The sequence below is a fragment of the Dromaius novaehollandiae genome, chromosome W (genome assembly GCF_036370855.1).
Source record: "Dromaius novaehollandiae isolate bDroNov1 chromosome W, bDroNov1.hap1, whole genome shotgun sequence".
NCBI classification, from domain to species: Eukaryota; Metazoa; Chordata; class Aves; order Casuariiformes; family Dromaiidae; genus Dromaius; species Dromaius novaehollandiae.
The window spans coordinates 59,331,505-59,350,590 of record NC_088130.1 but is presented as its reverse complement, the minus strand read 5'-3'; the positions used below and the strand labels follow the sequence as shown (position 1 = coordinate 59,350,590).

Here is a 19,086-nt window from a genome sequence, read left to right as displayed (position 1 = left end):
CCCCTGCCGGGCGCTGGGCTGGGACGGGCATGTGCACGAGGTCCGGGCGGGCGGAGGGCAGCCGTGCGCCCCCCACGCGGCGGTGGCTGTACAGCCCAGAGGGGCTCGAGCCACCTCGTGAGCCAGCGGCACTGGGGAAACCATGGGAGGCAGAAAAGGCAGCCTGTGGTAGCCCCATCCCCCTGCCCAGGCGCTCAGCACCCTCCAGCGTGGCAGTCCCAGCACCCCGAGAGCGATGCCCACCTCCCCAGCGCGGCCCAAGAGCTCTGGCCCCGGCCCAACAGCCGCTCTTCTCTGGGAATCGGGGTCTAAGACTTTAAGCAGGCACCACTTTGGTCCGTAGTGGAGCCACCATGAGCCACACGGCAGAGCGAGAGCCTGCGCGCTGCCAGCGGTATGCCCTGCTCCTGGGTTGCTGGGCTGGCCCCTGCCCTGGGGGCACACGAGCAAGGAGCAGCTAGCTCCACACAAGCTGCTGGAAACATCTGCATGCAATCGCCCTGTCATATCGCTAAGAACCACAGCTTTGGAAACACCCAGGTTATACAATGCCTGGGCAGAGCTGGCACCGGGAGCCCCTGCAGCAATAAAAAGGAGGGGGAGCCGGCACCCGGACAGAGCCCTACGAGGAGCACGTCCCGGGCATCAGCCAGCACCTCCCAGCCGCAGAGACCATGCAGGTGGCTGCCATCCTCCTGCTGCTCGCCCTGGCGCTGGCGACTCCCAGCTCCTCTGCTGAGCGGAAGGTAAAGGTGCCTGCGGACCGGACCGGCCCCAGGCACTGCTGGCTGTCCCCTAGGGCTGGGTGCCGGGCACCCCATGCTGATTCCTTCTTTGCAGTGTGTCCTGACAGGCTTTTGGATCAATGACCTGGGCTCCAATATGACCATCAATTCTGTGAATGAAGCAGGAGAGTTCTCCGGCACGTACCACACGGCCGTGACAATCGGCAATGGCGAAATCAAGATTTCGCCGCTGCAGGGATCCCAGCACCGTGAGAACAACAGCAACCAGCCCACCTTCGGTTTCACTGTCAACTGGAGTTTCTCAGGTGCTTTGCCCTTCCCCAGCCTCCCCGTGGTGTCCCTGGCGATCCCCTGCCCTTCCCTGTGATATCCCCAATGGCCCCCTGCCCTCCCTTGTGATGTCCTTGACGGTCTCCTGCCCTCCCTGCAATGGCCCCAACAGTGCCCTGTCCTCCCCTGCAATGTCCCCTGTCATCCCTTGCCCTCCCTTGCGATGTCCCCATCAGTGTTGTGCCCTCTGCTGCAATGTCCCTGGCGGTCCCTGCTCTCCCTTGTGGTGTCCCCGATGGTGTTGTGCCTTCTCCCGTGATGTTCCCAACAGTTGAGTCCCTCCCCTGAGTTGTCCGCAACGGTCCGCTGTCCTCCCCGTGAAGTCCCCCGTGGTCCCCTGCCCTGCCCTGCCCTGCGATGGCCCCCGTGGTGCTCTGCCCTCCCCCGCGACATCCCTAAGCGCCGCGGCCGATGGGACCCGCGGGCAGGTCTCCTGAGCTCCCTCCTTGCTCCAAACGCCACCAAGATGCCCAGAGATAAGCGGCCGACCCCGGAGCCCCGCTGTGTGGAGGCGGCGCCGGGAGCGACCCGGGGGCGAACCCGCTGCCTCCCCACTGCCTCCCCGCTGCCACCCGCCCGCAGCGGGCAGCGACGCCCGGGCGAGAGGCCGCGGAGGGGCGGCTTTCGGGGCACGGGCTTCGCCCCCGTCCCACGGGGCGACTCACGCCTCCGTTCCGCACTCTCCCCCCCGCTTCTGCAGACTCCGTCGCTGTCTTCGTGGGCCAGTGCTTCGTGGACAAGGACGGGAGGGAAATTTTGAAGACCATGTGGCTCCTGCGAGAGCAGGTCGGCAGCCTCGGCGACGACTGGAAAGCCACCAGGTGAGCCCCGGGCGGAGCGGGCGGCGCGGCCGGGAGCCGGCGCAGGGCCCTCGGCGGCGGCCGCGTCTGCGGGCCCGCTGCCGCCGGGCGCCTCTGCCCTGACCGCGCTCCGCCCGCCCCGTCCCGCAGAGTCGGCGTCAACGTCTTCGTCCGCCGGGCGCCGCGCAGGGAGTGAGGAGCCGCGGGCGGTGCTGCCCCCCGCCGCCGAAGCCCCCTCCACCCCCACCGCCCCCAATAAAGCTTTGCTGCAAACGGCCGCCCGCTCTCGTCGCTCCGCGCCGTCCCGGCCCCCGACGGCGCCACCCCCGGCCCGGCACCCGCCGAGCCGCCGCAGCCGCCCGCGGGCGCCGCCGTCGCTTCGCCCCCCCCAACCCCCCCGCGGCCCCGCGGCGGGGGAGGGAGACGCCGTCTGGCAGCCGAGCCCCCGCCACAAAGGGCGCCGGAGCCGGAGCCCGGGGAAGCGCCGGGGGCTCCGTGTTGCCGAAGCCGAAACGCCTCCCTCTGCGGGGCTCCCTGAGGGCAGCGGGAGCCTGAGTGACAGCACGGGAAATGGCTGAAGAACAGCTGAGAAAAGCCGGTGCAAGACTGCGTCGCTTCAGACTCTCTGGCTAGCAAGAAACACGGCATAAGGAGAATTTTAGAACTACAGAATTAAAGCCATTTTTAAAAGCCCTGCGTTACCATGATTAGTTGTCAGCATTAAAATACAAAATTCCAAAACACTGGGGATATTTCTTTATAAACCAAACAGCTTTCCTCCACTGAAAGCCAGCTTGGCAAGAGCGTAGCACCATCCTAGGTGTGCCTAGGCGGAGCTCAGGTAGCTTGTGAAGCCTACCAAAAGTCTCCCCACCTTGATGCCTGACTAAGGGAGCTGCTGCGGCAGCAAGCCTGCTCTTGGTGGTCCCGTCTCCTTAGCCTGCAATAATGCCAAAGCAAAGGATTTCCAGGCCTTACCTTGCTCTTTGCAAAACCAGGAATTCCTTGGCTCCCCTTTCTTACAGCGAGCTTACTTTACCTCCCTCACGCTCACTCCTCCAGGCTCTCGTTAAAACAAAGGAAGCCTTGCTTGTCTGGCAAGCACCTGGGAGCTTAGAGGCAGTCCTCACTCCAATTCCCGATGCAGAAGTTTAAAAGGTCTCCTACTTTTGAGGTGGCCCCTGGCCTTTGAGGGCAGCAGCCTGTGGTCCTGCCACATGATGCCAGCTCCTGGAGGAGCCGTCAGGGCACCAGAGCTGTCCTAGAAAACTCTACTCGCAGCAATTTCCTTTCGGCTTCTAGACATCCTTTCGGGAGGTATAGCCGCTGTCCGTCATCGTCTCATTGGCTATACGTACAGGGAGGAGCTGAGAGAGTGGGGGTTTTTTCCACTAGCGACCGCTTCAACTACCACCCGGCTCCATCCAGTCTGGCCTCGCTGCTCCACGGGGTTCAAGGATGCACACAAGGCTCACGAATTCGCCCCTGTTCACTCCCAAGATGGCAGCGACCGGCAAAACGGAGTCAGTCACGCTACTGTTGATGCTCTTGTGCTTCCACGTTGCCCCCTGGGAGGCTTCTCCAGCCTCGCTCTCCTCCATACTGCATGCTCGTGAGCTCATGGATGTCTCCTTGCTCCTTCCGCAGCGTCTGCAACACTCGTCTGCGGATTCCCTTCATCTCGTGTTGGGATTGACCAGTGGGGAGCGTGGTATTTTTGCGTCACTTGATACATCCTGATGCACAGCCATGACTAAGCCTTCCAAGAACACGCCTAATTATAATGGTCAGAGCTCCTCTAATCACTAATCTTAGAGTCCTCTTCACCATTCATCAACCCATCCTCCTTGGTTAGACACCCGTCGCCACCAGTCGAGTGGCTGCTCCACTGTCAGCGTGCCTCGTCCTTGTAGGCCTGCATGGATCTTGGCAAAGTCAGGCTCAACTCTCTGATCCCGCTCCACAGAAAAGCAACAGCTTTCATTCACTAAAGCACAAATTCCTCCTTGAGAAGCTAGCAGAAAGTCCAGGGCAATGCCAGGGCTCTGCCCCACCACCCCACTAAAAGATGGCATTTCCTGATGCAGTGCCTGCAAAGCGTCTAAGGTTGAGTTGTCTATTTGTTGTGGTGGGGTCGAAGTATTAATTTGGCCTTCTCAGGTTGTTCCACACCTAAGCAGGGTATGAAGCATTGAACAACTTGATGGAATCGGGTTAGTCTTTGAACCCAAGGGTCACTGACAGTTCGCTTCTGTCGCAGGGGATCATGGTCGTCTATTCTGAGGCACTTTAATTGCTAAAGCCCTGAACAGTGGGCACGAGGTAGCCGGTGGATGCTGCCGCATTAGTTGGACAGCCGTTGACGTACACGTGTTTTCCTGCATACGATTGGCCCCACACTGGTTGGGTACTCGGCCCTCTCCCGTCAGCCACCAGGTTCCGTCATCTACTGTGACTCTATACACGGGTTGGGGAGTTTGGCTTTTCGTTAGCAAGTCTTCCTCTGTCCTGGAGCCATTGGGATGTGACAGAGTCGCTGAGCCGTTGTCAAAGATACGTAACCCAAACTGGCAATGGGATATATTCATCGTCCCCACAGAAAGGCCTAACATTCACAGCCTGACTCCGGGGGGGACACCAGACGGCGTTGTCATAGGGTGTTACTGAATGGCGATAGAACATGTCCTTGGGAACCGTGGCTGTCTGGGAGTTAGAGAAGCTGTGCGTGTCATGAAACTTCTGCCTCCAGCTGTTATTATCAGGGAATGGGAGGGCTGGCATCTCCCCAGGGGTGCCGAGAGGAGCATGAGCGCAGAACCAACCTTGTGACTGGTTTGTGGGCTCGGCCAGCCCTTGCATCCATCGGACCACCATGTTGTCATACCATCCTAGGTGTGCTGAGGTGGAGCTCAGGTAGATTGTGAAGCCTACCAAAAGTAGCCACCTCTTCACAACGGGCACCATTTAGACTTTACGCAGTGCAATAGCAGGGACCGCAGACGCCGCCAAGACACACGCTCTTTCAAAGGGCATGCTACTCCGTGGCTCGCTCTTGCCTGCAACAATGTGAAGAGGACTCACAGGTTCTTTAAGGCCTGAGGTTATATCATGGGGTTTGAGAGGCTGAGGAACTGGAAGTCATGTCTGCATTACAGTGGGGTTCCTGATCTGATTGCTCGTGTTCAGAAGAGAGGTTGGTGGGGCTGGGTTCTGCAGGTGCTGCTACTCTCTTGCAGTGGGACGCAGGTATCCAAGAGGGCAGTCCTTTGTAGCGTACAGCAGGCTTGGGGATTAATAAGATCTGGTAAGATCCCTGCCGTCAGGGCTGGAGAGCGTTCTTTCTCTGGTGTCCTTGCACACATACCCAGTCACCGGGTTGTCAGGGGTGGCAGGGCTCAGCTGCGGGTTCTGGAAGAGCATCATGCACCCCTGGGTGTATAAACCTAAAACTCTCACTTAGTTTGCTACAGTAATCAGACAGTTGATCGTCCTCTCACATCAGGTTTCCTGGTTCAGTTGGAGGTGTGGGTGGCCGCAGCGTAGGCCTTCCCGTGAGGATTTGATATGGTGAGAGTCCATGTTTTCCGTTTGCCGTGTTTCAACTATGCATCAGTGGGATCGGGAGGGCCTCTGGCCGCTTGAGGTTAGTTTCTGCACCCATTTTTGCAATGCAGGTCTTCACATCGGCATTCTTTCATTCCACAGGCCCCCTTGATTGCGGGTGATGCACACAGTGCAATTGCTGTTCAGTACTTAAAGCTTTGCACGCATCGCAAATGATCAGTGCCGCACAGTGAGTGCCTCGGTCACTCTCAATTACCACAGGTGGTCCAAACCGGGGAACAAATTCTTTCAGCAGCTTTTTCGCTCTTCTGGTAGCATCATCGCGTTTAGAAGGGTAAGCTTCCACCCAGCCGGAGAACGTGTCAATTATTAGCAGAACACATTCCAGAGTACAACATTTAGGCATTTGCATAAAATCATCTCGTTAGCTAAGAAATGGTCCATGGGGCCTGGGTTGAGCTGAAGGGATGGTCTGTTTCCCACGTTGTGGGCTAAACCAACAGGACAAGTACTACACTATTCTTGTGAACCTGAGGGAAAGAATGGTGCAAGCCAATCTTGGGCCAGGCAAGCAAGGAAAGGCAGGAGAGACTCCGAGGCACAACCAGGGAGCCGTCCAGGGAGCGCCCAAGAGTGTCAGTGAGCAAAGAACAGTGATGCCGCAACCAAATGTCCTTCTTGATTTGAGGGATGTTGTCCTGCAACTGCACAAGGTCTTGCAGGCATGAGAAGGAGGTCTGATCTTTGGACAAGGAATAAATATAGCACTTGCAGATGGCAGACTGTGAAGGGCTGCATTTCTTGCAGACTGAGCTGCAAGAGCATTTCCAATGGCAACATCATCGCGGGAAGAGGCATGAGCTTGGCATTTCACAATAGCGACTGCTAAAGGGAGCTGTAAAGCACCTGAGAGAGTCGCTACGTATTGCTCATTACAAAGAGGAGTTCCTGCTGAGGTCAGAAGTCCCCCTTGTTTCCAAAGCTGTCTGGAGTCATGAGCAACTCCAAAGCCATTCCTAGGCACCAAATACATTGCAGCAGAGAGTCCTTTAGTGAGAATCCAGGCACGAGTTCAAGCAGCCAGTTCAGCTACTTGTGCTCGTGTCCCACCGGGGAGAGCAAAGGCTTCTAGTACCTGATTTTGAGTACAGGCAGAAAATCCAGCTACTAAGGTACCACGTGAATCTCGCAAGCAAGACCTGTCCACAAATAGGACAAGGTCAGGATTCGTTAAAGGAACACCTTTAGGATGCAGCCAGGGAGAGGAAAATAAGTCACCTAACAGGTTACAGTCATGAGGTTCGCCATCAGATGCAGTAGGTAAAAGAGAAGCAGGATTAAGAGCTGAGCATCATTTCAGAGTGATAGCATCAGGAGATAAAAGTGCGCATTCATACTTTGTCAGTCGTGCGTTGGAAAAATATCGAGTTTTGCTTCGCAACAACAAGGCAGCAACCGAATGCAGGACTGAGACACGAAGGGAGCGGCCAAGAACAACACCGTCAGCCTTGCTGACTGAGAGAGCTGCTGCAGCAGCCGAGAGTGGACAGGGGGCAAACCAGCCGTCACAAAGTCAGGCGTGGTGCAGGATCAAGCGTGGAACTGGAGCAGTTCAACAAGGTTGCGGCTCCATGCAGCTGGCCCAGACATTTCATTTGCTTAAATACTTGCAGGGTTTGAGAGAATAGCACCTATGTAAATATATGTCACATGCTGGAATCTCCTTGGGGGTTTCCTTCAACTCTCTAGTTCCCATTTTCAGTCATGTCGGAGACAAAGGAAAGTCAGAAGGGACCTGTGCCCCTGAACTGACGTCAGCCTGCGGTCTCTGCTGCCGAGCTGAGTATCCAGCCCGACAGTAAAAGCAGGGAATAAAGGGAAAAGAGACCAGACGCACAAGGGGTCCTCCTGGTTGTGATGTCTCGCCCGAGCCCACCATGTTGCCTGAGGTCGGAGTCTTTAACAAACAGACGCCAGGGAGGTTTCTGCTGGAGCCGGAGACAGGGCAGGGGAGGAGGTAACCGGCAGCTAAGGACCAAAGCCCCACCACACGCCCTTGCATTCAACTGATGCCAGTCCTGTTTTATTTTGTTTTGTTTTGAATAAATATTACCAGGTGTGCACACCAAAGTTACCTGTGAGTTTTAAGCCTCTGGGATCCTTTCTCTTGAGCCTGCAATAATGCCAGGGCAAAGGATTTCCGGATGTTGCCCTACTCTTAGCGGTCCCTGCTCTTTAGCCTGCAATAATGCCGAGGTAGGAAGAGGAACTGGATGTCACGTTTGGATTACAACAGGATTCCTGACCTTGCTCGGAAGAGCCGGGAGGGAGGCTCCTCTCTGGGGCCAGGCTGATGAAGACGCAGGCTTGACCACAGGAGCGGGGGGGGCTACACGGGGGTGCTGCTGTCTGACAGAAATCGCAAAAGAAATCGCCTGGGCCAGGCTGGCATGCACAGCCGTGCTGGGGTGGCTGGGGAAACCTTTGCAGGACGCCTGGTCCCAGATGAGGTTGCGGGAGGGTATCCAGCACTGAGGAGTGGGGTCAGGCTGTCTGCGCTGCTTCCATCTCCAGGCTGGGTTGGGGCTAACACTGCCCGGCACCCACACAGGGCATTTGGGTAACGAGGGGTGCAGGGCCCTGCTGGCAGGTGTGCGGAGAGGACCAGGAGAAGGTACCAGGGATGGCAGCAGGGTGGCAAACGGGCAGCAGGCAGGGTTTTAGGGGCCCAGCCCTTGGAAGGGATTTTCCCTGGCTCAGGGGGTCAGTTTGGGGTGTCCATCTGGGCCGGGTGTGTGTCGCACACAGCCTGTGATAGCCCCATCCCCCTGCCCAGGCGCTCAGCACCCTCCAGCGTGGCAGTCCCAGCACCCCGAGAGCGATGCCCACCTCCCTGGCGCAGCCCAAGAGCTCTGGCCCCGGCCCAACAGCTGCTCTTCTCTGGGAATCGGGGTCTAAGACTTTAAGCAAGCACCACTTTGGTCCGTAGTGGAGCCACCATGAGCCACACGGCAGAGCGAGAGCCTGCGCACAGCCAGCGGTATGCCTTGCTCCCGGGGGGCTGGGCTGGCCCCTGCCCTGGGGGCACACGAGCAAGGAGCAGCTGGCTCCATACAAGCTGCTGGAAACATCTGCATGCAATCGCCCTGTCGTACCGCTAAGAACCACAACTTTGGAAACACCCAGGTTATGCAACGTCTGGGCAGAGCTGGCACCGGGAGCCCCGGCAGCAATAAAAAGGAGGGGGAGCCGGCACCCGGACAGAGCCCTGCGAGGAGCACGTCCCGGGCATCAGCCAGCACCTCCCAGCCGCAGAGACCATGCAGGTGGCTGCCATCCTCCTGCTGCTCGCCCTGGCGCTGGTGACTCCCAGCTCCTCTGCTGAGCGGAAGGTAAAGGTGCCTGCGGACCGGACCGGCCCCGGCCAGGCACTGCTGGCTGTCCCCTAGGGCTGGGTGCCGGGCACCCCATGCTGATTCCTTCTTTGCAGTGTGTCCTGGCAGGACTTTGGATCAATGACCTGGGCTCCAATATGACCATCAATTCTGTGAATGAAGCAGGAGAGTTCTCCGGCACGTACCACACGGCCGTGACAGCTGGCAACGGTGAAATCAAGATTTCGCCGCTGCAGGGATCCCAGCACCGTGAGAACAACAGCAACCAGCCCACCTTCGGTTTCACTGTCAACTGGAGTTTCTCAGGTGCTTTGCCCTTCCCCAGCCTCCCCGTGGTGTCCCTGGCGATCCCCTGCCCTTCCCTGTGATATCCCCAATGGCCCCCTGCCCTCCCTTGTGATGTCCTTGACGGTCTCCTGCCCTCCCTGCAATGGCCCCAACAGTGCCCTGTCCTCCCCTGCAATGTCCCCTGTCATCCCTTGCCCTCCCTTGCGATGTCCCCATCAGTGTTGTGCCCTCTGCTGCAATGTCCCTGGCGGTCCCTGCTCTCCCTTGTGGTGTCCCCGATGGTGTTGTGCCTTCTCCCGTGATGTTCCCAACAGTTGAGTCCCTCCCCTGAGTTGTCCGCAACGGTCCGCTGTCCTCCCCGTGAAGTCCCCCGTGGTCCCCTGCCCTGCCCTGCCCTGCGATGGCCCCCGTGGTGCTCTGCCCTCCCCCGCGACATCCCTAAGCGCCGCGGCCGATGGGACCCGCGGGCAGGTCTCCTGAGCTCCCTCCTTGCTCCAAACGCCACCAAGATGCCCAGAGATAAGCGGCCGACCCCGGAGCCCCGCTGTGTGGAGGCGGCGCCGGGAGCGACCCGGGGGCGAACCCGCTGCCTCCCCACTGCCTCCCCGCTGCCACCCGCCCGCAGCGGGCAGCGACGCCCGGGCGAGAGGCCGCGGAGGGGCGGCTTTCGGGGCACGGGCTTCACCCCCGTCCCACGGGGCGACTCACGCCTCCGTTCCGCACTCTCCCCCCCGCTTCTGCAGACTCCGTCGCTGTCTTCGTGGGCCAGTGCTTCGTGGACAAGGACGGGAGGGAAATTTTGAAGACCATGTGGCTCCTGCGAGAGCAGGTCGGCAGCCTCGGCGACGACTGGAAAGCCACCAGGTGAGCCCCGGGCGGAGCGGGCGGCGCGGCCGGGAGCCGGCGCAGGGCCCTCGGCGGCGGCCGCGTCTGCGGGCCCGCTGCCGCCGGGCGCCTCTGCCCTGACCGCGCTCCGCCCGCCCCGTCCCGCAGAGTCGGCGTCAACGTCTTCGTCCGCCGGGCGCTGCGCAGGGAGTGAGGAGCCGCGGGCGGTGCTGCCCCCCGCCGCCGAAGCCCCCTCCACCCCCACCGCCCCCAATAAAGCTTTGCTGCAAACGGCCGCCCGCTCTCGTCGCTCCGCGCCGTCCCGGCCCCCGACGGCGCCACCCCCGGCCCGGCACCCGCCGAGCCGCCGCAGCCGCCCGCGGGCGCCGCCGTCGCTTCGCCCCCCCCAACCCCCCCGCGGCCCCGCGGCGGGGGAGGGAGACGCCGTCTGGCAGCCGAGCCCCCGCCACAAAGGGCGCCGGAGCCGGAGCCCGGGGAAGCGCCGGGGGCTCCGTGTTGCCGAAGCCGAAACGCCTCCCTCTGCGGGGCTCCCTGAGGGCAGCGGGAGCCTGAGTGACAGCACGGGAAATGGCTGAAGAACAGCTGAGAAAAGCCGGTGCAAGACTGCGTCGCTTCAGACTCTCTGGCTAGCAAGAAACACGGCATAAGGAGAATTTTAGAACTACAGAATTAAAGCCATTTTTAAAAGCCCTGCGTTACCATGATTAGTTGTCAGCATTAAAATACAAAATTCCAAAACACCGGGGATATTTCTTTGTAAACCAAACAGCTTTCCTCCACTGAAAGCCAGCTTGGCAAGAGCGTAGCACCATCCTAGGTGTGCCTAGGCGGAGCTCAGGTAGCTTGTGAAGCCTACCAAAAGTATCCCCCTGCTTCATGACTGACTAAGGGAGCTGCTGCGGCAGCAAGCCTGCTCTTGGTGGTCCCGTCTCCTTAGCCTGCAATAATGCCAAAGCAAAGGATTTCCAGGCCTTACCTTGCTCTTTGCAAAACCAGGAATTCCTTGGCTCCCCTTTCTTACAGCGAGCTTACTTTACCTCCCTCACGCTCACTCCTCCAGGCTCTCGTTAAAACAAAGGAAGCCTTGCTTGTCTGGCAAGCACCTGGGAGCTTAGAGGCAGTCCTCACTCCAATTCCCGATGCAGAAGTTTAAAAGGTCTCCTACTTTTGAGGTGGCCCCTGGCCTTTGAGGGCAGCAGCCTGTGGTCCTGCCACATGATGCCAGCTCCTGGAGGAGCCGTCAGGGCACCAGAGCTGTCCTAGAAAACTCTACTCGCAGCAATTTCCTTTCGGCTTCTAGACATCCTTTCGGGAGGTATAGCCGCTGTCCGTCATCGTCTCATTGGCTATACGTACAGGGAGGAGCTGAGAGAGTGGGGGTTTTTTCCACTAGCGACCGCTTCAACTACCACCCGGCTCCATCCAGTCTGGCCTCGCTGCTCCACGGGGTTCAAGGATGCACACAAGGCTCACGAATTCGCCCCTGTTCACTCCCAAGATGGCAGCGACCGGCAAAACGGAGTCAGTCACGCTACTGTTGATGCTCTTGTGCTTCCACGTTGCCCCCTGGGAGGCTTCTCCAGCCTCGCTCTCCTCCATACTGCATGCTCGTGAGCTCATGGATGTCTCCTTGCTCCTTCCGCAGCGTCTGCAACACTCGTCTGCGGATTCCCTTCATCTCGTGTTGGGATTGACCAGTGGGGAGCGTGGTATTTTTGCGTCACTTGATACATCCTGATGCACAGCCATGACTAAGCCTTCCAAGAACACGCCTAATTATAATGGTCAGAGCTCCTCTAATCACTAATCTTAGAGTCCTCTTCACCATTCATCAACCCATCCTCCTTGGTTAGACACCCGTCGCCACCAGTCGAGTGGCTGCTCCACTGTCAGCGTGCCTCGTCCTTGTAGGCCTGCATGGATCTTGGCAAAGTCAGGCTCAACTCTCTGATCCCGCTCCACAGAAAAGCAACAGCTTTCATTCACTAAAGCACAAATTCCTCCTTGAGAAGCTAGCAGAAAGTCCAGGGCAATGCCAGGGCTCTGCCCCACCACCCCACTAAAAGATGGCATTTCCTGATGCAGTGCCTGCAAAGCGTCTAAGGTTGAGTTGTCTATTTGTTGTGGTGGGGTCGAAGTATTAATTTGGCCTTCTCAGGTTGTTCCACACCTAAGCAGGGTATGAAGCATTGAACAACTTGATGGAATCGGGTTAGTCTTTGAACCCAAGGGTCACTGACAGTTCGCTTCTGTCGCAGGGGATCATGGTCGTCTATTCTGAGGCACTTTAATTGCTAAAGCCCTGAACAGTGGGCACGAGGTAGCCGGTGGATGCTGCCGCATTAGTTGGACAGCCGTTGACGTACACGTGTTTTCCTGCATACGATTGGCCCCACACTGGTTGGGTACTCGGCCCTCTCCCGTCAGCCACCAGGTTCCGTCATCTACTGTGACTCTATACACGGGTTGGGGAGTTTGGCTTTTCGTTAGCAAGTCTTCCTCTGTCCTGGAGCCATTGGGATGTGACAGAGTCACTGAGCCGTTGTCAAAGATACGTAACCCAAACTGGCAATGGGATATATTCATCGTCCCCACAGAAAGGCCTAACATTCACAGCCTGACTCCGGGGGGGACACCAGACGGCGTTGTCATAGGGTGTTACTGAATGGCGATAGAACATGTCCTTGGGAACCGTGGCTGTCTGGGAGTTAGAGAAGCTGTGCGTGTCATGAAACTTCTGCCTCCAGCTGTTATTATCAGGGAATGGGAGGGCTGGCATCTCCCCAGGGGTGCCGAGAGGAGCATGAGCGCAGAACCAACCTTGTGACTGGTTTGTGGGCTCGGCCAGCCCTTGCATCCATCGGACCACCATGTTGTCATACCATCCTAGGTGTGCTGAGGTGGAGCTCAGGTAGATTGTGAAGCCTACCAAAAGTAGCCACCTCTTCACAACGGGCACCATTTAGACTTTACGCAGTGCAATAGCAGGGACCGCAGACGCCGCCAAGACACACGCTCTTTCAAAGGGCATGCTACTCCGTGGCTCGCTCTTGCCTGCAACAATGTGAAGAGGACTCACAGGTTCTTTAAGGCCTGAGGTTATATCATGGGGTTTGAGAGGCTGAGGAACTGGAAGTCATGTCTGCATTACAGTGGGGTTCCTGATCTGATTGCTCGTGTTCAGAAGAGAGGTTGGTGGGGCTGGGTTCTGCAGGTGCTGCTACTCTCTTGCAGTGGGACGCAGGTATCCAAGAGGGCAGTCCTTTGTAGCGTACAGCAGGCTTGGGGATTAATAAGATCTGGTAAGATCCCTGCCGTCAGGGCTGGAGAGCGTTCTTTCTCTGGTGTCCTTGCACACATACCCAGTCACCGGGTTGTCAGGGGTGGCAGGGCTCAGCTGCGGGTTCTGGAAGAGCATCATGCACCCCTGGGTGTATAAACCTAAAACTCTCACTTAGTTTGCTACAGTAATCAGACAGTTGATCGTCCTCTCACATCAGGTTTCCTGGTTCAGTTGGAGGTGTGGGTGGCCGCAGCGTAGGCCTTCCCGTGAGGATTTGATATGGTGAGAGTCCATGTTTTCCGTTTGCCGTGTTTCAACTATGCATCAGTGGGATCGGGAGGGCCTCTGGCCGCTTGAGGTTAGTTTCTGCACCCATTTTTGCAATGCAGGTCTTCACATCGGCATTCTTTCATTCCACAGGCCCCCTTGATTGCGGGTGATGCACACAGTGCAATTGCTGTTCAGTACTTAAAGCTTTGCACGCATCGCAAATGATCAGTGCCGCACAGTGAGTGCCTCGGTCACTCTCAATTACCACAGGTGGTCCAAACCGGGGAACAAATTCTTTCAGCAGCTTTTTCGCTCTTCTGGTAGCATCATCGCGTTTAGAAGGGTAAGCTTCCACCCAGCCGGAGAACGTGTCAATTATTAGCAGAACACATTCCAGAGTACAACATTTAGGCATTTGCATAAAATCATCTCGTTAGCTAAGAAATGGTCCATGGGGCCTGGGTTGAGCTGAAGGGATGGTCTGTTTCCCACGTTGTGGGCTAAACCAACAGGACAAGTACTACACTATTCTTGTGAACCTGAGGGAAAGAATGGTGCAAGCCAATCTTGGGCCAGGCAAGCAAGGTAAGGCAGGAGAGACTCCGAGGCACAACCAGGGAGCCGTCCAGGGAGCGCCCAAGAGTGTCAGTGAGCAAAGAACAGTGATGCCGCAACCAAATGTCCTTCTTGATTTGAGGGATGTTGTCCTGCAACTGCACAAGGTCTTGCAGGCATGAGAAGGAGGTCTGATCTTTGGACAAGGAATAAATATAGCACTTGCAGATGGCAGACTGTGAAGGGCTGCATTTCTTGCAGACTGAGCTGCAAGAGCATTTCCAATGGCAACATCATCGCGGGAAGAGGCATGAGCTTGGCATTTCACAATAGCGACTGCTAAAGGGAGCTGTAAAGCACCTGAGAGAGTCGCTACGTATTGCTCATTACAAAGAGGAGTTCCTGCTGAGGTCAGAAGTCCCCCTTGTTTCCAAAGCTGTCTGGAGTCATGAGCAACTCCAAAGCCATTCCTAGGCACCAAATACATTGCAGCAGAGAGTCCTTTAGTGAGAATCCAGGCACGAGTTCAAGCAGCCAGTTCAGCTACTTGTGCTCGTGTCCCACCGGGGAGAGCAAAGGCTTCTAGTACCTGATTTTGAGTACAGGCAGAAAATCCAGCTACTAAGGTACCACGTGAATCTCGCAAGCAAGACCTGTCCACAAATAGGACAAGGTCAGGATTCGTTAAAGGAACACCTTTAGGATGCAGCCAGGGAGAGGAAAATAAGTCACCTAACAGGTTACAGTCATGAGGTTCGCCATCAGATGCAGTAGGTAAAAGAGAAGCAGGATTAAGAGCTGAGCATCATTTCAGAGTGATAGCATCAGGAGATAAAAGTGCGCATTCATACTTTGTCAGTCGTGCGTTGGAAAAATATCGAGTTTTGCTTCGCAACAACAAGGCAGCAACCGAATGCAGGACTGAGACACGAAGGGAGCGGCCAAGAACAACACCGTCAGCCTTGCTGACTGAGAGAGCTGCTGCAGCAGCCGAGAGTGGACAGGGGGCAAACCAGCCGTCACAAAGTCAGGCGTGGTGCAGGATCAAGCGTGGAACTGGAGCAGTTCAACAAGGTTGCGGCTCCATGCAGCTGGCCCAGACATTTCATTTGCTTAAATACTTGCAGGGTTTGAGAGAATAGCACCTATGTAAATATATGTCACATGCTGGAATCTCCTTGGGGGTTTCCTTCAACTCTCTAGTTCCCATTTTCAGTCATGTCGGAGACAAAGGAAAGTCAGAAGGGACCTGTGCCCCTGAACTGACGTCAGCCTGCGGTCTCTGCTGCCGAGCTGAGTATCCAGCCCGACAGTAAAAGCAGGGAATAAAGGGAAAAGAGACCAGACGCACAAGGGGTCCTCCTGGTTGTGATGTCTCGCCCGAGCCCACCATGTTGCCTGAGGTCGGAGTCTTTAACAAACAGACGCCAGGGAGGTTTCTGCTGGAGCCGGAGACAGGGCAGGGGAGGAGGTAACCGGCAGCTAAGGACCAAAGCCCCACCACACGCCCTTGCATTCAACTGATGCCAGTCCTGTTTTATTTTGTTTTGTTTTGAATAAATATTACCAGGTGTGCACACCAAAGTTACCTGTGAGTTTTAAGCCTCTGGGATCCTTTCTCTTGAGCCTGCAATAATGCCAGGGCAAAGGATTTCCGGATGTTGCCCTACTCTTAGCGGTCCCTGCTCTTTAGCCTGCAATAATGCCGAGGTAGGAAGAGGAACTGGATGTCACGTTTGGATTACAACAGGATTCCTGACCTTGCTCGGAAGAGCCGGGAGGGAGGCTCCTCTCTGGGGCCAGGCTGATGAAGACGCAGGCTTGACCACAGGAGCGGGGGGGGCTACACGGGGGTGCTGCTGTCTGACAGAAATCGCAAAAGAAATCGCCTGGGCCAGGCTGGCATGCACAGCCGTGCTGGGGTGGCTGGGGAAACCTTTGCAGGACGCCTGGTCCCAGATGAGGTTGCGGGAGGGTATCCAGCACTGAGGAGTGGGGTCAGGCTGTCTGCGCTGCTTCCATCTCCAGGCTGGGTTGGGGCTAACACTGCCCGGCACCCACACAGGGCATTTGGGTAACGAGGGGTGCAGGGCCCTGCTGGCAGGTGTGCGGAGAGGACCAGGAGAAGGTACCAGGGATGGCAGCAGGGTGGCAAACGGGCAGCAGGCAGGGTTTTAGGGGCCCAGCCCTTGGAAGGGATTTTCCCTGGCTCAGGGGGTCAGTTTGGGGTGTCCATCTGGGCCGGGTGTGTGTCGCACACAGCCTGTGATAGCCCCATCCCCCTGCCCAGGCGCTCAGCACCCTCCAGCGTGGCAGTCCCAGCACCCCGAGAGCGATGCCCACCTCCCTGGCGCAGCCCAAGAGCTCTGGCCCCGGCCCAACAGCCGCTCTTCTCTGGGAATCGGGGTCTAAGACTTTAAGCAAGCACCACTTTGGTCCGTAGTGGAGCCACCATGAGCCACACGGCAGAGCGAGAGCCTGCGCACAGCCAGCGGTATGCCTTGCTCCCGGGGGGCTGGGCTGGCCCCTGCCCTGGGGGCACACGAGCAAGGAGCAGCTGGCTCCATACAAGCTGCTGGAAACATCTGCATGCAATCGCCCTGTCATATCGCTAAGAACCACAACTTTGGAAACACCCAGGTTATGCAACGTCTGGGCAGAGCTGGCACCGGGAGCCCCGGCAGCAATAAAAAGGAGGGGGAGCCGGCACCCGGACAGAGCCCTGCGAGGAGCACGTCCCGGGCATCAGCCAGCACCTCCCAGCCGCAGAGACCATGCAGGTGGCTGCCATCCTCCTGCTGCTCGCCCTGGCGCTGGTGACTCCCAGCTCCTCTGCTGAGCGGAAGGTAAAGGTGCCTGCGGACCGGACCGGCCCCGGCCAGGCACTGCTGGCTGTCCCCTAGGGCTGGGTGCCGGGCACCCCATGCTGATTCCTTCTTTGCAGTGTGTCCTGGCAGGACTTTGGATCAATGACCTGGGCTCCAATATGACCATCAATTCTGTGAATGAAGCAGGAGAGTTCTCCGGCACGTACCACACGGCCGTGACAGCTGGCAACGGTGAAATCAAGATTTCGCCGCTGCAGGGATCCCAGCACCGTGAGAACAACAGCAACCAGCCCACCTTCGGTTTCACTGTCAACTGGAGTTTCTCAGGTGCTTTGCCCTTCCCCAGCCTCCCCGTGGTGTCCCTGGCGATCCCCTGCCCTTCCCTGTGATATCCCCAATGGCCCCCTGCCCTCCCTTGTGATGTCCTTGACGGTCTCCTGCCCTCCCTGCAATGGCCCCAACAGTGCCCTGTCCTCCCCTGCAATGTCCCCTGTCATCCCTTGCCCTCCCTTGCGATGTCCCCATCAGTGTTGTGCCCTCTGCTGCAATGTCCCTGGCGGTCCCTGCTCTCCCTTGTGGTGTCCCCGATGGTGTTGTGCCTTCTCCCGTGATGTTCCCAACAGTTGAGTCCCTCCCCTGAGTTGTCCGCAACGGTCCGCTGTCCTCCCCGTGAAGTCCCCCGTGGTCCCCTGCCCTGCCCTGCCCTGCGATGGCCCCCGTGGTGCTCTGCCCTCCCCCGCGACATCCCTAAGCGCCGCGGCCGATGGGACCCGCGGGCAGGTCTCCTGAGCTCCCTCCTTGCTCCAAACGCCACCAAGATGCCCAGAGATAAGCGGCCGACCCCGGAGCCCCGCTGTGTGGAGGCGGCGCCGGGAGCGACCCGGGGGCGAACCCGCTGCCTCCCCACTGCCTCCCCGCTGCCACCCGCCCGCAGCGGGCAGCGACGCCCGGGCGAGAGGCCGCGGAGGGGCGGCTTTCGGGGCACGGGCTTCACCCCCGTCCCACGGGGCGACTCACGCCTCCGTTCCGCACTCTCCCCCCCGCTTCTGCAGACTCCGTCGCTGTCTTCGTGGGCCAGTGCTTCGTGGACAAGGACGGGAGGGAAATTTTGAAGACCATGTGGCTCCTGCGAGAGCAGGTCGGCAGCCTCGGCGACGACTGGAAAGCCACCAGGTGAGCCCCGGGCGGAGCGGGCGGCGCGGCCGGGAGCCGGCGCAGGGCCCTCGGCGGCGGCCGCGTCTGCGGGCCCGCTGCCGCCGGGCGCCTCTGCCCTGACCGCGCTCCGCCCGCCCCGTCCCGCAGAGTCGGCGTCAACGTCTTCGTCCGCCGGGCGCTGCGCAGGGAGTGAGGAGCCGCGGGCGGTGCTGCCCCCCGCCGCCGAAGCCCCCTCCACCCCCACCGCCCCCAATAAAGCTTTGCTGCAAACGGCCGCCCGCTCTCGTCGCTCCGCGCCGTCCCGGCCCCCGACGGCGCCACCCCCGGCCCGGCACCCGCCGAGCCGCCGCAGCCGCCCGCGGGCGCCGCCGTCGCTTCGCCCCCCCCAACCCCCCCGCGGCCCCGCGGCGGGGGAGGGAGACGCCGTCTGGCAGCCGAGCCCCCGCCACAAAGGGCGCCGGAGCCGGAGCCCGGGGAAGCGCCGGGGGCTCCGTGTTGCCGAAGCCGAAACGCCTCCCTCTGCGGGGCTCCCTGAGGGCAGCGGGAGCCTGAGTGACAGCACGGGAAATGGCTGAAGAACAGCTGAGAAAAGCCGGTGCAAGACTGCGTCGCTTCAGACTCTCTGGCTAGCAAGAAACACGGCATAAGGAGAATTTTAGAACTACAGAATTAAAGCCATTTTTAAAAGCCCTGCGTTACCATGATTAGTTGTCAGCATTAAAATACAAAATTCCAAAACACCGGGGATATTTCTTTGTAAACCAAACAGCTTTCCTCCACTGAAAGCCAGCTTGGCAAGAGCGTAGCACCATCCTAGGTGTGCCTAGGCGGAGCTCAGGTAGCTTGTGAAGCCTACCAAAAGTATCCCCCTGCTTCATGACTGACTAAGGGAGCTGCTGCGGCAGCAAGCCTGCTCTTGGTGGTCCCGTCTCCTTAGCCTGCAATAATGCCAAAGCAAAGGATTTCCAGGCCTTACCTTGCTCTTTGCAAAACCAGGAATTCCTTGGCTCCCCTTTCTTACAGCGA

The 19,086-nt window shown here is 58.5% G+C and overlaps 3 protein-coding genes across 3 annotated transcripts; all 3 read left to right on the top strand.

Annotated features, from left to right (window-relative positions):
- Positions 1 to 422: 422 nt before the first annotated feature.
- LOC135324493 (avidin-like) lies at positions 423 to 2,568 on the top strand. The gene is made up of 4 exons (XM_064501015.1): positions 423 to 746; positions 841 to 1,051; positions 1,777 to 1,897; positions 2,027 to 2,568. The coding sequence occupies exons 1-4, from the start codon at positions 675 to 677 to the stop codon at positions 2,070 to 2,072; spliced, it is 450 nt and encodes a 149-aa protein (XP_064357085.1). The 5' UTR covers positions 423 to 674; the 3' UTR covers positions 2,073 to 2,568.
- A 6,136-nt stretch (positions 2,569 to 8,704) lies between these two features.
- On the top strand, positions 8,705 to 10,658 carry LOC135324218 (avidin-like). The gene is made up of 4 exons (XM_064499992.1): positions 8,705 to 8,832; positions 8,931 to 9,141; positions 9,867 to 9,987; positions 10,117 to 10,658. The coding sequence occupies exons 1-4, from the start codon at positions 8,761 to 8,763 to the stop codon at positions 10,160 to 10,162; spliced, it is 450 nt and encodes a 149-aa protein (XP_064356062.1). The 5' UTR covers positions 8,705 to 8,760; the 3' UTR covers positions 10,163 to 10,658.
- Positions 10,659 to 16,795: 6,137 nt separating this feature from the next.
- On the top strand, positions 16,796 to 18,749 carry LOC135324217 (avidin-like). Its single transcript, XM_064499989.1, has 4 exons — positions 16,796 to 16,923; positions 17,022 to 17,232; positions 17,958 to 18,078; positions 18,208 to 18,749. The coding sequence occupies exons 1-4, from the start codon at positions 16,852 to 16,854 to the stop codon at positions 18,251 to 18,253; spliced, it is 450 nt and encodes a 149-aa protein (XP_064356059.1). The 5' UTR covers positions 16,796 to 16,851; the 3' UTR covers positions 18,254 to 18,749.
- The last annotated feature ends 337 nt before the right edge of the window (positions 18,750 to 19,086 follow it).

Bases quoted from the DNA above. Each gene is read 5' to 3' on its own strand.
- LOC135324218 (XM_064499992.1), top strand. From the start codon at position 8,761: ATGCAGGTGGCTGCCATCCTCCTGCTGCTCGCCCTGGCGCTGGTGACT. The intron at 9,142-9,866 runs GTGCTTTGCCCT...CCGCTTCTGCAG, and splicing joins TGTCAACTGGAGTTTCTCAG to ACTCCGTCGCTGTCTTCGTG. The intron at 9,988-10,116 runs GTGAGCCCCGGG...CCCGTCCCGCAG, and splicing joins GACGACTGGAAAGCCACCAG to AGTCGGCGTCAACGTCTTCG.
- LOC135324217 (XM_064499989.1), top strand. From the start codon at position 16,852: ATGCAGGTGGCTGCCATCCTCCTGCTGCTCGCCCTGGCGCTGGTGACT. The intron at 17,233-17,957 runs GTGCTTTGCCCT...CCGCTTCTGCAG, and splicing joins TGTCAACTGGAGTTTCTCAG to ACTCCGTCGCTGTCTTCGTG. The intron at 18,079-18,207 runs GTGAGCCCCGGG...CCCGTCCCGCAG, and splicing joins GACGACTGGAAAGCCACCAG to AGTCGGCGTCAACGTCTTCG.
- LOC135324493 (XM_064501015.1), top strand. From the start codon at position 675: ATGCAGGTGGCTGCCATCCTCCTGCTGCTCGCCCTGGCGCTGGCGACT. The intron at 747-840 runs GTAAAGGTGCCT...CCTTCTTTGCAG, and splicing joins GCTCCTCTGCTGAGCGGAAG to TGTGTCCTGACAGGCTTTTG. The intron at 1,052-1,776 runs GTGCTTTGCCCT...CCGCTTCTGCAG, and splicing joins TGTCAACTGGAGTTTCTCAG to ACTCCGTCGCTGTCTTCGTG.